At 29.0% G+C, this 15601-nt stretch overlaps 1 protein-coding gene across 3 annotated transcripts in view; it reads right to left on the reverse strand.

Annotated features, from left to right (window-relative positions):
• Window positions 1–1017: 1017 nt before the first annotated feature.
• LOC106470625 (catenin alpha-like) overlaps window positions 1018–15601 on the reverse strand; it is a 54790-nt gene continuing 40206 nt past the window's right edge. For all 3 annotated transcript variants that reach the window (XM_022399252.1, XM_022399254.1, XM_022399253.1), the window contains exons 14-21: window positions 15118–15187; window positions 14472–14530; window positions 12412–12593; window positions 11812–11917; window positions 10744–10878; window positions 9464–9556; window positions 8232–8255; window positions 1018–5293 (exon numbers count right to left, since the gene is read on the reverse strand). In XM_022399252.1, coding sequence (XP_022254960.1) covers window positions 5129–5293; window positions 8232–8255; window positions 9464–9556; window positions 10744–10878; window positions 11812–11917; window positions 12412–12593; window positions 14472–14530; window positions 15118–15187 — 834 coding nt within the window. In that variant the 3' untranslated portion in view covers window positions 1018–5128. The remainder of the gene's footprint in view (window positions 5294–8231; window positions 8256–9463; window positions 9557–10743; window positions 10879–11811; window positions 11918–12411; window positions 12594–14471; window positions 14531–15117; window positions 15188–15601) is intronic.

A 15601-nucleotide genomic window follows, 5' to 3' on the forward strand; every position in this document is an offset into this window, starting at 1 on the left:
AGTACTCTCAATTTGATTTTAAGAGAAATATTTAAATACTATTCCTGGAATGGATATTTTTTTGAATCTTAGAATGCCTTGCAATAAATTTATAAAAACATAATTCAAGATTTAATAAACAATTTTTTGAAATATGCATAATATATTAAAAGTTGTATTTTTGAATACTACTTAAATTTACATTTCTGTAATTTGTTACTAAAGAAAATAAAAGACAAGCATCTTTTATAAGTTTTTTGAAATCCACAGAATATACACCTGAATAGTTAATTTTCTGACTGAATGCAAGTAATGAGGTTTCTTAGGATTTAAAGACTAATTATGTGTATATTTGGAGCATCATGATATTTTAATTTGTTAAGGAAAATCTAATTGTGAAATATCTCAACAAGGCCGAGCTAAGCAAATTAGAAGTTGCTTAAGTTTATAACTCTGAGCTTTAGTTCCATACTATAATCTTTTTCTTCATCCCAGTTCTCCTTGAACATTAATAGTCAAAGTATTGTGTATCAATGATACCCGAGAACAAAAATGCAAACTTGGTTTAATTACAGAATGAAGTGTAAGAACACGTAATTGTCAAAATGGAAATATTCTAAAAATTATAAGACAGATTGAAATGTATTAAAGACATGGAAGAGGAAATAGAAGGTGAAGTGAATTATTTTTAGCTACTTACACATAATTATTATTTTACATTCAGGAATTTCATGATCCAATTCTTGGGTCTATTTGGAAAATTTTGTTCACACAGAGTAAATCTCTTTTAAAATTGTTTTTCACGAATATTACTATAGTGTCTTAAAAATTTCTTAAACTTTATGAAGAATTTTGTATCAAATGGTCTGATTTAACCTTTAAAATGTTGAATTTCAAGTGGAAATTAGTATTATAGAAACTAACTAGTGTACATGCAGGACAAAGTATTTATACCAGTAATCACAAACAAATTTTTGCTTAAAAAGAAAACTGATCGTCAACTTCTGGAAAGATATGAACACAAGCAGAAACTTTCATGTTCTACTTTTATTGTGATTATGTTACTGAACTGATATACATACATGAAATGAAAGCCATTTATATGAGGCACTTAATACAAGATGACCAATGGGAGAAAGAAACTAATGGCTGTATAAAAATAGACTAGTTTTTAGGTGAAAATAACAAAACACCATAATCATTACATTCACATATGTGCATTTGATATTACAGAGAAATATAGTTAACTTAAAGCTTTTGTAATCACAAAAAAGTGTATTCTTATACATCTTATTAAGTTCTACTGGAAATTAATGTAATAAGATCTCAACTCTTAAATTATTTCAAGTAAAAAGAATTACTTTGATTACAAAAAATACATACCTACAAAGTATTAACAAATAAAGATTCTTGGGCTATGAACATTTTTAGTTGAAACAACTACAGTAATTTTGTGTTACAACATCATGATGCAGTTTAACTTCTCTACCACAGATAGATTATAATACTGAATTAACAACAGTGAATAAATCTTAGTTTAGTTTTTTATGTTAAGAATATTCTTGCACACCTACAAACATAATGAAATAGGGGAAGGTGTGCCAGAAATTTACTTGCTTCACTGCTCACTGATAGGTACCAAATTGGAAGACACCTCAAGTTCATAGTATCAACAAAAGATCACAACAGTTTATTCTTAAAATGTTTTCCTATTAACACTTGTAATTAACTGTAAACCTGGTAAAAAAGAATTATCTTTGCTTATTAAACTTGACAGTTTTCCTGCTTACATATTCACATGCAATTCTAAAAGTGTTAACATATTTCTTTTTATTAGTGCTTTATTATGTTCCACATATTAAATATGCTTTCTTTTTTACTTCACAAGTTCTTACAACTGTTTGAAAGATTAACACTTTTAGATCTACATAATTTGAATCTATAGTACATTACTAGTACAAAGATTGCTTTACTACTATTAAGACCAATAAAAGTGAAGGAAAGTAGTTAAAAACTGACCATTCTTATAATGTGAAAACAATTAAAATCAACTCTTAAGATTACAATATATTACTGCATCTTGATACATAAATTTTTAAATGCTTGGGCCAAGTCTTAAATCAATTAAACTGTTCCAGCCTCAGAATTATGAGAGTGCTAGGGATGAATGACAGATTTATAATAAATCATGATGTTTTCTCTTATTTATGGTTTTGTGACATATTTGCCATACCTTAAAAGAAGTTATTACTTCATAAATGTAGCAAAACAACTAGACAAAATCAGTTTACTTTGGGTTCAACAGTTACAAGGAGAGAATAATACAAAATCTATAAATAAGTGTCTCTATAAAGGAGTATAAATCACTTCTGTTCCAGGCTTTCATACATCTATGTAGTAGAAAAACAGTATTCTAGAAATTACTTTCATATGGAACTCGCCAAACATCAGAGTTACCTACCTTGACTAAGCTTATGATGAAAAGTTAACCAAATTTTTTTATATATATCATGTTTCATTCCAAAGATGCTTTGGTCCAATTCTAAGACTTGCACCATTTGCTATTTTGACAATTACTAATTTGCTAACAGTAAACACATGTATAAGATTTACAGTTCTTATGAAGAAGACAACACCAATACACACTTTGACTACACATAAAGCCATGGTTCTCATACAACTAAATCAATTATTCTCTGAGAACAATTGTGTAAGACACCATAAGCATTCAACAATGTCTAATCTTATAAATTAACAGCCAAGATATAGGGTTACCCACAAAAACAGATTTATAACAAGTTAAAAATGATTAAATAGCAAGAACTATCAGTTAAACTGTACTTAGGTCCACACTTCAGATCTTCTTTAACTTTTTTTATGGTCATGTAAACACAGAGGACCTTAAGTGTTTACACTCTTTACAATATTTGAAAAGGCTATTACAGTAACTATATCTCAACTCTAATAAAAAACAACTTTATTTTCTTATAAATTAACTTCAAGTTTGAAAAGAACACACCCTGTATATAAAAAAAAATCCACATCATTCATCCTTCACAATTGAGGAAACCAGAATTTAAACAGATATAAAAAATATATAAAACATATTCTATGCACCCTACTATAAAAACTTGAAAAAATTTAAATGCAGACAGTGAACTGATAGATCTTTCTTACTGTAAGTCAGAATTTAAAAGTAAACTTCCTATCTGAAAAAGGTGGTTAAGATTATTTCAGTTGATAAAATGCCAAAATACTGATGACAATAGTGAAAAATTCTGGAAGTTAACAGAATTGCTAAGAACTATGATTAAAAATCATTTTTTACAGGGTATTTTCATTTCAGTGCTGACACATAATCAAGAACAACAACCAATATCCATTGCTCTCCAATTTTTAGGAATACTTTGATTTTAAAAGCAGTAACTTTACCTTATTAAGGGTTTACAGTAGATACTTATAGCATTTATAACCACAAAAAATACAACAGCTAATGAACTACAGATGAACATTCTGAGAAATGAATGGTAAAGATGACATGGTAATAAGGTGTAGGTAGGAAGACAAAACCAACATTTCAATTCTTTTTTTTTACCATTAATTACATACATATTTTACTATATTTAGATACACGACACTGACACAGGAACCTACCTTCACGTACTTCCACAATAAAAATCCTTCAAAACAATAACTATGAAATAGCAAATCTCTACTATTTTCTAGTTTCCCAAAAACAGATTACTTGAAATGTACAAGTTCACAAGCTTTCCAAACCAAGTATGTTTCATTTAGACTTAATGCTCCAAACAGCTTAGTACAAAATACACCCAACTAAATGAAATTAACTGACTTCCTTACATCTCAGTACAAGAACAATACAAACTTCATTTAAGATAATCTCCTGCTATTATCACTACTTTTAGTCTTACACTCATAAGCTAAGCACCATTTTAATATTCTAAAAGGGATAAAACTTTCCTGAAATGTTTAAAATGAAAGTGCATAACACACTTCTTTACAAACTCTGAAAATTCTTTGTAGCTTGAATTTTTCACTTATTAAGTGCCCTTATATTGAAATTCATGAATCACAGAAGAATAACTTTGATTCACTCTTTGATGAAAAAATCTTCAAAATTTTAAATTTCAACTTTCTGCTTCAAAATGTTGGCAAGGTTTATCTTGCAAGCAAACTTCTTAAACTTTTGTAATATATGAAGAATTAATATTAAAATAATAGGAAATATAATATAATACAGACTATAAAGAATATTAAATGCTAAGTGGATGATATCATTTCCAAAAATAACTTTGCCAAGTGAAGAAAACTTTGAAACTACCAGATGATATTTCTTATAAAACAAATTCTATTTTATCTATAAAGCTTGTATCTCTTATTGTAGGATATAAATTACTAAGTAATACATTCAATAAAGTAAGACATTTATATGATAGATATGTTGAAATGCACTCAGGCAATAACTTTGTCAAAGATGAGAATTTTAATGATGGCAGTTAACACTAAATCATTCATATCTTAATTTTACTTTACATCTTTTTTTGCATATCTTATTCTTTACCTTCTTTAAAATGAGTTTAAACCATTTTTTCAAAAAAGTTAATTGTTTATCATTCTTTGTATAACTACACTGAAATGCTAATCATAATAAATATATTGGGACTGCACTTAAAATATTTTGAAAGGATAAGGGTGACTCTTCTCGAGTATTACAGACCACTAAAATAATTGCATGTTACTGTAAGATTACCTGTTACATAATATACACATATATCTAAACATAAATATCTACAAGTCCTTATGAAAAGAAAATAACAGATGAAGAAAAACAGTTTATATCTTCAGCTGAAATTTCAAGCCATTTCTCTGTAATTAACAATGTAAATAGAACCATGCATGATTAACCTGAAAATAAATAAAATCAATACTTCCTGAAGTAGCAATTAACCAAAGTAATATAAAAAAACCATTAAAGAGTAAAATTAAGACCCTCCAAGACTATTCCTTCACAAGTTTCAGAGGATTTTACAAAAACTACAGTCAACACACATTACCATTTATTTGGGTATACCACACTTTATTAAATATCTAAATTCTCTCAGAACTCAATGGATCTAGATTTTCTACTTCATACAGGATCTGCTGGACTATGAAATTCACTCAAGGCTTTGATAGGAGCAATGCTCTTTTTCTGTGAACCTTTGCGCACTTTTGCACGAACATCCTCTGGTTTTTCTCTTCGAATTAGTGGTTTTTTCTCAGGAGCTTTCATTTTCCACACGACAATAGGAGACTGCAAACAAGAAAAACATTTAGACACTTATTCTCATATTTTACATAGACAGCCCTAATAATAATTTTGCTAGACAAATTTCCAAAGTGCACGAGTACTTTGGAAAACGTTTTTCAATATATGTATTCATATAGTAAAAAATATTAATACATACTTAATTCACACATGCAATGCTAAATTAACTTTTTATAAGATAAAATGCTTCTAAGCTGCACAACGTTTACACAACAAACATTTATTGTAAAACATAATAATTCAGGTCTCCTAGCCTAACTGAAAGAGAAGAACTTAATAGTACATATGAAGTTTAACCAAATCTTATCACATTCATGAAGTTGGTTATGAAATTCTTTCATCTTCAGACAGTCATTCATTTTTATTTTAATCATTATGCTTTTTAAAGCTTGTAAGTTAAACAGTTTCAAGAAATATTTCAGAAACGAGTTTACAAACAATATATATGTTTTCATTATAACGTACTACAATAATGCCATTAAAAAAGCAATAATGATACAAAAGCATTATTTGCAGTTCAAAAACTTTTATATCGTAATTTTCTTTCTAGCCTTTTAATACCTTCTTTTTCTTATTTATCATAAAATATTTCTAGCAATTTTGATGTTTTAATATGAATTAAGTGGATCCTTATGAAAAAAACACAAAAATATGGCTGAAGAACTGTTCTGAAATTATTTTGGTTTAAACAACGACTGTTTTGTATTTGATAATTTTTTTGCTCTGACAAAATTCTATCATAAACGTAAGGATGTGCACTGACTCTGTAATTGATAGAAATTGTACACATTTTCTTATATAATATCTGGGACATCTTGAATTTAGTGTTACATGATAACAATTACAAGTCACTAGCTACAGTAATGTCAGAGGCATTGCTAAGCACTGGCACATAAGGCCTGTGTCCCAAATTCCCAGTTGGTGTCTTGAAAACTGAGAATATAAAACCATGTTCAATATCATACTGAAACACCAAAAATTCCCAAACCTATGGGCCTGAAATCTGAATTTTTTAAGCACCCAGCAAAGTCTCTGTTATGTGTAGATATAAACATTCACAGGTTAACAAGTACAAATCACTACCTGCAGTAATGTTATGTTAAACTTTACATGTGGATATTAACAATAATCACAAGCTAACAAGTGCAAATCACAACCTACAACAATGCTAACTTTACATGTGGATATTAACAATAATCACAAGCTAACAAATGCAAGTCACTACCTACAGTAAAGTTATGCTAACCTACAGTAATGTTATGTTAACTTTACATGTGGATATTAAAAATAATCACAAACTAACAAGTGCAAGTCACTACCTACAGTAATGTTATGTTAACTTTACATGTGGATATTAACAATAATCACAAGCTAACAAGTGCAAGTCACAACCTACAACAATGCTAACTTTACATTTGTATATTAACAATAATCACAAGCTAACAAGTGCAAGTCACAACTTACAGTAATGTTATATTAACTTTACATGTGGATATTAACAATAATCACAAGCTAACAAGTACAGGTCACTACCTACAGTAATTTTATGTTAACTTTACATGTGGATATTAACAATAGTCACAAGCTAACAAGTGCAAGTCACTACCTACAACAATGCTAACTTTACATTTGGATATTAGCAATGACAGTCTAACAAGTACAAATCACTACCTACAGTAATGTTATGTTAACTTTACATATGGATATTAACAATAATCACAGGCTAACAAGTGCAAGTCACTACCTACACTAATGTTATGTTATCTTTACATATGGATATTAACAATAATCACAAGCTAACAAGTGCAAGTCACTACCTACAACAATGTTAACTTTACATTTGGATATAGCAATGACAGTCTAAAAAGTACAAGTCACTACCTGCAGTAATGTTATGCTAGCTTTACATGTAGATAATTAATAATCACAGCTACTACTACTACTATTACTAAACTGTACTGTCAGATATTTTGTTTTTTTTAGTAGTATTATCTCATACAACTCATTTTTTTTGCATTTGAGATGTTCTATTAATACATAATCTACAGTATACTTAAGAAGAAACTAACTATAAACTAACAAAAAAAATATGTTTGAGAATTCAGAATGTTTTTCTAACAAACATACATGCTTTTTATTCTGGCTTATTGATTATTCCTTTCTAAAGATTAATAGTATTATAATGAAATACTTTTGACCAAAATACAGCATTTGAAATAATTTTTAATGTTTTGTAAAATACCTTAAACATTTCAGAAGTCAAATATGAATACTGTTTGATAAAAAAGAATCAAAAAAGAAAAGTTTAATATTTCAATTTCAAACTATAATAAATGAGTACTTTACAAATAAACAGCAGATATAATGGAGTGCATGCAGTTTACACCAAAGGATGAATGCCAACATAGTGTGATACACAGCAAAGAATGTATACACGGATCTTTGTGTTGTTTCCATAACACAATATCTATGTATGCTGTATGATAACATAGTTTTCCAATAATGCCTTATTCATATACAGCTTATTATAAAATGTAAAAAGAAAAAAAGAAAAAAAGAAAGAATAATTTTTAGTCTAAACATGAAAATACATAGCCTCCTTTTTAAGTTGGAAAAATGGCTGTTAAAACTGGATTTTTTTTTATCCCATTGGGAAGAGTCTAAGAATTAGAAACATTTAGCTTAAAAACTCTCAATAGATACAATCACTACTTAAAGTAATGCAAGTTATAAATTTGGGTGAAAGTAGCAATAGATAGGGTTGCTCTTTAAGGTCATTCTAGCCTAATAATTAAGATAAAAATGATCATATTGTAACAGTTTCATGACATGCTAATTGTAATTCAGACAAATGATATTAACTACAAGCTCACTATTAATATATAGTTAAGCATAAAAGAAAATTAATCAAAAATATACTTACACTCACTCTTACACTTCGAGGATACTAAAGAAAAAACCCAAAAAGCAATTACCAATCAAAAATTACAATGCAAAAAAACTGTGTGAACAAATTATTCATAATTTTGCAAATATACCAATAATTCCAAAAACACACAAGGAATTTATGACTAGTCTAAACAATATTACATATGATGCTTTATAAAAGTGCATCATAAAACAGCACTCAATGACTTTTGCTATAAATATGTAGAAGGAGCATTTAACCGAAATTCTAGAAACAAAAGCTGAAAAAACAGGTATCCTTTTGAATAATTATTTTAACATTTCTTCAATCTTTACACGCTCAACAGTACCTACATAACTAATCAGTTATTTCACGTTCATAAAATGTTAAAGCTGTTCAAAATTCATAATTTATCTCCAATAATTTATAAATCCTTTAAAAAAGAAAGATAGGAAAAGGGAGTATTAAGATGGCTTAACCTATACATTAAAAACAATTCTTTCCAAGTGATTCAAAAATTAAACCTATAATACAAAGTTTCAGTGTTCAGAATCTTATTTACATTTCATACTCTCAGAACTAACAACAAAAAATTCTTTAATTATGTTAAACTTGTTTAGAATGAATAAATTTTTCAAGAATTGTTTTGTATTGTTTCTATCAATGTGTGTGTATATATAAATTTAATTTCAAAAAATACAACTGGCAAGTTATTTTCCTCTTTGATGAGCAACCAAATTGGAAGGACTAGGTGATAAAATATGTCACATAAATACCAGAGAAATTCAGTTGCAATGCTATAAGATCTGAAAATATAGATAAAAAAATGTTTATCTTTGTGACAAATCACCTTCTTTGCAATAATTAATTTGTGAAGAACATTTGAACAAAACACTGACTCACTCTTTTCCTTGATGATTTTAGATATATTTGTATTTTGAAACTTCTTCTGTAACATGTTACCACAACCAATAATTCCCAATGATTTAAATCAGGTAGACTAGATACAATCTGTTTTAATGTTTTTGTAAATTAGCAGTTGGTTCAATCTTTAACTTTAATACAAAGAATACTTTAACAAGATTGGTTCAGGAATTTCCATAAGCAAGTGTGCTGAGATTCCATCTTGAGCCAGTGCTACGAAGCATAATTTTCATTAAAAGTATAAAAAGGACAACAGACATTGTACTACACAGCACAGTGCAACTGAGGTTCTAAAACAACTACTATTTTAAACATAGTCTTACCTTAGTAGATGCTACATATGAAGCTTTCACAGTAAGAACAACAGCATTCATTAAGTTCTTTGCTGCTTGGATTAGAGATGTTGCACTGTCAAGCTGCAAAAATATGTTTTAATGTCACCCTAATACTTTTTATATAATAACTCTTTCTTAATAACCTAACAAATGAAAAATAAAACTATATATATTACTCATCACTACTCTACACTATCAACTTCTGTGTACTATTATACAAATTATTAATTCAAATTATCAATTCTAATTCATTATTTTATGAGCTAAGCTACCTTTGCACACTGTCTATTCTTTTTACTTTTAATATCAACTTGTTCTTCTTCATCTGTCTATTTTTTAATCTTAAAAACATACTTATTTTCTTTTACCTGTTTTGTTGATCTAACCAAAATGTACTTTTTATATGATTTGGATGAGGTTTTGTTCTATGAGTTTAGCACCAAAATATCTACAGTTTCTATCTGTTTTGTTTTATTTTGTCTCCTTTACAGCCTAACCAACACCTTGTTCTTCTATCTTTTTTAAGTTTTCTAAAAAACTAACATTCTTTTTTATCCTTTTTATGCCCTAATCAACAACTTTTCATTCAGCATTTTTATGTTATAAACAATATATTTTCCTTCTGCCTATTAGATGTTTTAACCAATACCGTTTTGCCTTCTATTTTATGTTCTAATGAATATAATATTTACCTTCTCTTTCTTTTACGATCTAACCAATTTATTTTCATCACATTTTACTGCCTAATCAAAAAATTCTCCCTTTTTTCATGTTCTTTAATCTAATCGACATCTTATTCTTACTACCTATGCTATGGTCTAAGTATCACACTATTTCCTTTCTATATGTTCTATGATGAAACATTGTGTCATTTTTATATTCTGTATTTTTTTGTTAGCTTAAACAAAAGTTTTTCCATTTGTCTTATCTTAGTCAAAGCAATTTACTATTTTCTTACATCCTTGTCCATAACTTGAGCAACATGTTAGGTTTATTGTTTGATCTAAAGTATATCTAAAATATATATTTTTACCTATTTAATATGCCGGGGATGGAAAATTTTATGTCCTTTATGATAAATGGCTAAAAATGAGAAACGACGTAATGTAAAAAAAAAACAATACAAACAAACTGCTATATTTTACACCAAAAATCCACAGCTGCAAGTATGTTTGAAAAATTTAAATATTACAAGCAGTTAAGTTAAAAAGTATTCAATTATAATCTTAGTTTACTACATACAAGTACAAAGAAATCATCAAACTTACCCCAGACACTATGAGATTTCCAGATATGTTCTGTACATCAGCTTTGACTTTGCTAGTGATATTCAGTTGGTGACAGTACAGGGCAATTCGCTGGAGGTAAGCCAACAGATCCTTCTTGGTGTTAGACTGAGGACACTGAAATATATGAACAGATTATATAAAAACAAGTTAACATATTTGATATAATATCTAAGTATTATATATTTTTGTAATTTTAAATCATTGTTTTTTTCTGCAACTGAAGATTGTTTTTGATAATATTATGTCTAAACAATAGATTTTAATGAACCCAACAGTTATTTGATAACCAAAAGCACAAGTCATACACTAAACCTATTACTGAAAAATAGAAGGGAGTGTTTCCAATGTACATTAAAGGCTATATGTGATATTAAAAAATCTGGAAATCAACAGATAGTTCATTTTGTCATGGAGTAAACCAACATATTAAATCAATACATAAGTAAGAGTAACATTATTACAAGGCTTTCAGTGTTAAAAATGTTATAGATTAATAATAAAAGTTAATTTTGCATTAGCTGAATTTATATTAAAATGGTGTTCACTCCAGAAATACTTCATACAATATTTTAAATAAGATTTTCTCAATTAGGACTACTGTAATGTAACGGGTCTGAAATGATTTTCAAGAGGTTTAAAACATTTAGTTGTAATATGTGTAATACAATGCAGTGTGATAAGAAAACACTATGAAAACCATAGTTAAATAATGTTTTCAAAATATCAAGATTTCTTGCAAAAGCTCTACTTAAAAGTGTCAAGACATTTTAAAGACCATTACTCTTGATAGCTCAATGTGTATGACACACACACACACCTCTCTCTCTCTCTCTCTATATATATATATATATATATATACATTTTATTTTTTTGTATTATCTTTTTTACTAGCTAAATACTAAACTAAAGCTAACATTTCATAGTTATCACTGTTGATGAATTATTCTACAATGATTATGTGGAAACATTCCTTTGAAGTAATTTATAAAAAGCATGTTATACATCATATTCCAGACTTCTACACAACATTTGGAGAATTTTCCTCACCTGGTCTGCAATTGTCCTTGCAAGTTTGTCCATTTTTGTTCCACACTCTGAGATTCTTTTAGCTGCATTTATGACATCCATTGTTGTCTTCAGGGGTCCCTTACCTCTGTATTGGGGAAAAAATAGCAATATTAAGCTCATGATGCTGTAAGATTGTTTTCAATGCTAGAATCTTCTGAGCCTAATTCACCAGTGATACAAGAAAGCTAACCGATCAAATATTTAAACTTGGTGTAACTCTCAGCAGTAATAAGAGTGAAGCTTCAAACTTACCTGTCAGTTAGACTGGTCAATCAAAAAATGTTCACATTTTTGTAGAACATTTTCTTAATTTATTTAAAATATCTTCCATAAATCATGCATATGCTAAACTCTTGGTAGTATGGTATCACAAGTTAGGTAATCATCAGTTATAGTCAATTTACTGAAAGTTGGAGTGTTCCAAAGTAAACAAATATATCTCAAACAATTAACTATTATATCCAAATTCTCCTAGAAACTTAAAACTCTACAAACACCTCAGTATAGCATTACTTTCATCTCTACACCAAGTATACACATACTTCAAGATATTAATGATAACACAAAATAAAAACTCACCGTGTGAAATCTGTCATCTCCATCATAATGACACACATTTCTTTGGCCAGGACAATGACATCATTTCCGGTATCATCCCACTTAGCAACCTCCCGATCAAATTTGCTTTTCTCTGTACGGAATGTTTCTACCTGAGCTGCTATTTGTTGCTTTTCTTCCTCAGACACAAAGCGATATGCATCCTAAAAATAATTTGCAATAAAAATCTTATGAACCAGAGAAATAAATACAGCTAACTTTAACCACGATAACTCAACACATTATTTCATAATGTGTACACAATCTGATATGACACACACAAATTGTTTTTACAAACAAAATAACATTAAACGATAACAAGCAACCTTTTGGTGCATCTAAACCATCCTATCCATTAAATTAAACACTAAGAACACAAAGCCAGCCCTTATCATTCATATGATTATCAAGCTTTCTCTTAAATCGCTTAAATTAACTGTATCTACCACTTCTAAAGGCAACTCATTCCAAAGACCAACCACCCTGCCAAAACTTGTACTTGTATCCCCTAGTCTTATCATTTTCACCATTAAATGTGACAATAAAAATGAGGTTTAAACACTATTAATTCCACCCCCCTAACAATCTTAAGCACCTTGATCAGATCACCTCTAACTTTTATTTTTTCCAGAGAAAACATGTTTAAGAGATCTTTACTTATTCTTGTACGACAACCTATCCATCCCAGGTATCATCCTATTAGTCCTCCTCTGAGCCCTTTCCTACAATTCAATGTCCATTCTAAGGTAAGTAGTCCATGAATGAACACAGTAATTCAAAGCTGGCCAAACCAGTGTCCTATACAATGATATTACAATTTCTTTAGACTTGTATTCAATATTTCTGTAGATAACATATAAAATCATATTTGCCCTACCACTAGCAACAGCACATTGGGTGGATGTCTCAAGAAACTGATCAACCAGAACACTAAGATATTTTTCTTCCATAACACTGTTAAGATTAATCCCATCAAAATTATACTCATAATTATAAGTGTGATATCCAACATGCATTAACTTTTTACTAGTTTACAACTTTCTGATACCACCATAGACACTCATGCAATACAAATTTTCTGAAAAACATGCTTCTCACAAAACAATTATTTAAAATTGTAAGTTAAGGCAAACATTTCTGAAAACACAGTGTTATATTTTCTCCACTGACAGTAGGTATAATACAAACAAAGCTCATGGATTGACATAATGAATCAAAAGTGTATTGACTTAAATAGCCATGAATTTTGCTCATCCATAACTATTTGAAAATATACCTTTATTCAAATATATTCAACTAATATTTTTCAAACTTTCTGTGCAATTTCTGAGAGTAGTTAATAATATCTATGTTGACCAGAAATCTAAAGGTTATAAACATATGCTTGTCCTTTTAAACAGATAAAAGGCTGCATACTGCAACTTTTGTCCTTGGGTCTTAAGTTAGTATGTCAAATTTCTGTATGGATTTTTGAAAGGCAGCCTTTTTGAAAAGGCAGAACAGAAACCTCTAAAATTGGTTTGGGATAGCTTACAATTATATGTAGACTATTAGTTAAAGAATATAACCTGTCTCTTGATTTTTCGTAATCTTCACCTCTTGTTTTGTAGCCCTCAACCCCAGTGTTTGTTTAATAAAGAATATTATGTTTCAAACTACTTCTGTGTTTGCTTGTTTTTTCCTACTATCTGTGTTCAAGTTATTCTTCACTTAACAGTCTCCAACCTGCATTCTGTGGGACATAAGGTTGATTATTGATGAAATGTGATATTATTTTCCAATGTTTTTTACCACAACATTCACTGATGACTGTTAAGTGGAGTCATTAGTAAAATATATGGCAACATGAATTATATTATGTTTAAAACATGAAAACTGTTGTTGTTGTCACTTCTTGATTTTTTTTAATAGAAAAGAAACAATAGTGACATTTTACTGTACAGCCACACTTTATGACATAGGTAATATCATGGGCTTCTGTTGCATAATTTCTTTAGATGTACACATAAACCACAAAAATTGTACATAAAACCAAGACTTACTCTAGTATTACTGATACCACTGATTTCTGGATATTCATCAAAGTCAGTGTGAGCACTTGCTAAAAACAGAAAAAAACAAAAGCAAAAATCATAAGATGTTTAAGCATTGTAAACATTTACAATACAGAAAAAGTCAACTAAGAAAGGACAGTATAATAGTGCAGTGGCATATTTAACATTGTTGCAATCAGGGCAATGCACAGATGGGCCCCCTCATATTGCAGGTTCCCAAAGTAAAGCAAAAAGGCTTGTAAATTTCTATACCTATAGCTGATCAGTATGGACGGGTCCCCTAAGATAATTGCACCAAGTAGTCTGAAGTGTTAAAAACGCCACTGTAATGGCATAAAAATTCTACCTTTAGATAATATAAGGATATGTGAATTAAGTTTAAACTCTATAATGTATGTGTCTCGAAAGTAACAAAACATATCAAACACTTAAAAGTCTAGAATCTATGCTGTTATCTTAAATTACTACTCTATGAAAATAAATTAAAACTTCATAAGTGTTACATACAACACCTAAAAACTGTCAGTTCATTTCATATATGCATACACCAAGCTAATGTACAGAAACGATATTTCACAACTTTCACACACACACGTAGTCATACGAGTTTTCATGACAGTCTACACTTCCTTACACTTGCTCCTAGTGTCATAGGTATTTTCTTCATATTCTATTTCTGTCTCAGAATCTAATTCTTCTGCAGTCTGTAATACAAAAATGTAAAAAGAACATTTTATAATACAAACACACAAGAAACAAGTGACAATTTAAATCTTCTTTAAGATTCTCAGAAAATTTTATTGTATTTGGACAAAATTTCAAATACTGTAACTTAGAAGATTCATTCCATATGATTTATTATTCTAAAAACTTATGAGTAAAAACAAAAAAAGAATATACTTTAAACAATTTCAATTATTGTACAATAATACATTTCACATAACCCAAGAAATGTAAAATAATACATTCCATCTAATTCCAGATACAGTAAGACAGTCCAGATGCACAAAACCAATACCATGATGAATTTCATTTCCAGTAAAGTCTATAAATTGGTTTGAAAATAACACATACTCTCTTTACTTCAAATGGCCGGGCATGGCCAGGTGGTTAGGGAG

This window comes from Limulus polyphemus, unplaced genomic scaffold (assembly GCF_000517525.1).
Source record: "Limulus polyphemus unplaced genomic scaffold, Limulus_polyphemus-2.1.2 Scaffold4124, whole genome shotgun sequence".
Lineage (NCBI taxonomy): Eukaryota > Metazoa > Arthropoda > Merostomata > Xiphosura > Limulidae > Limulus > Limulus polyphemus.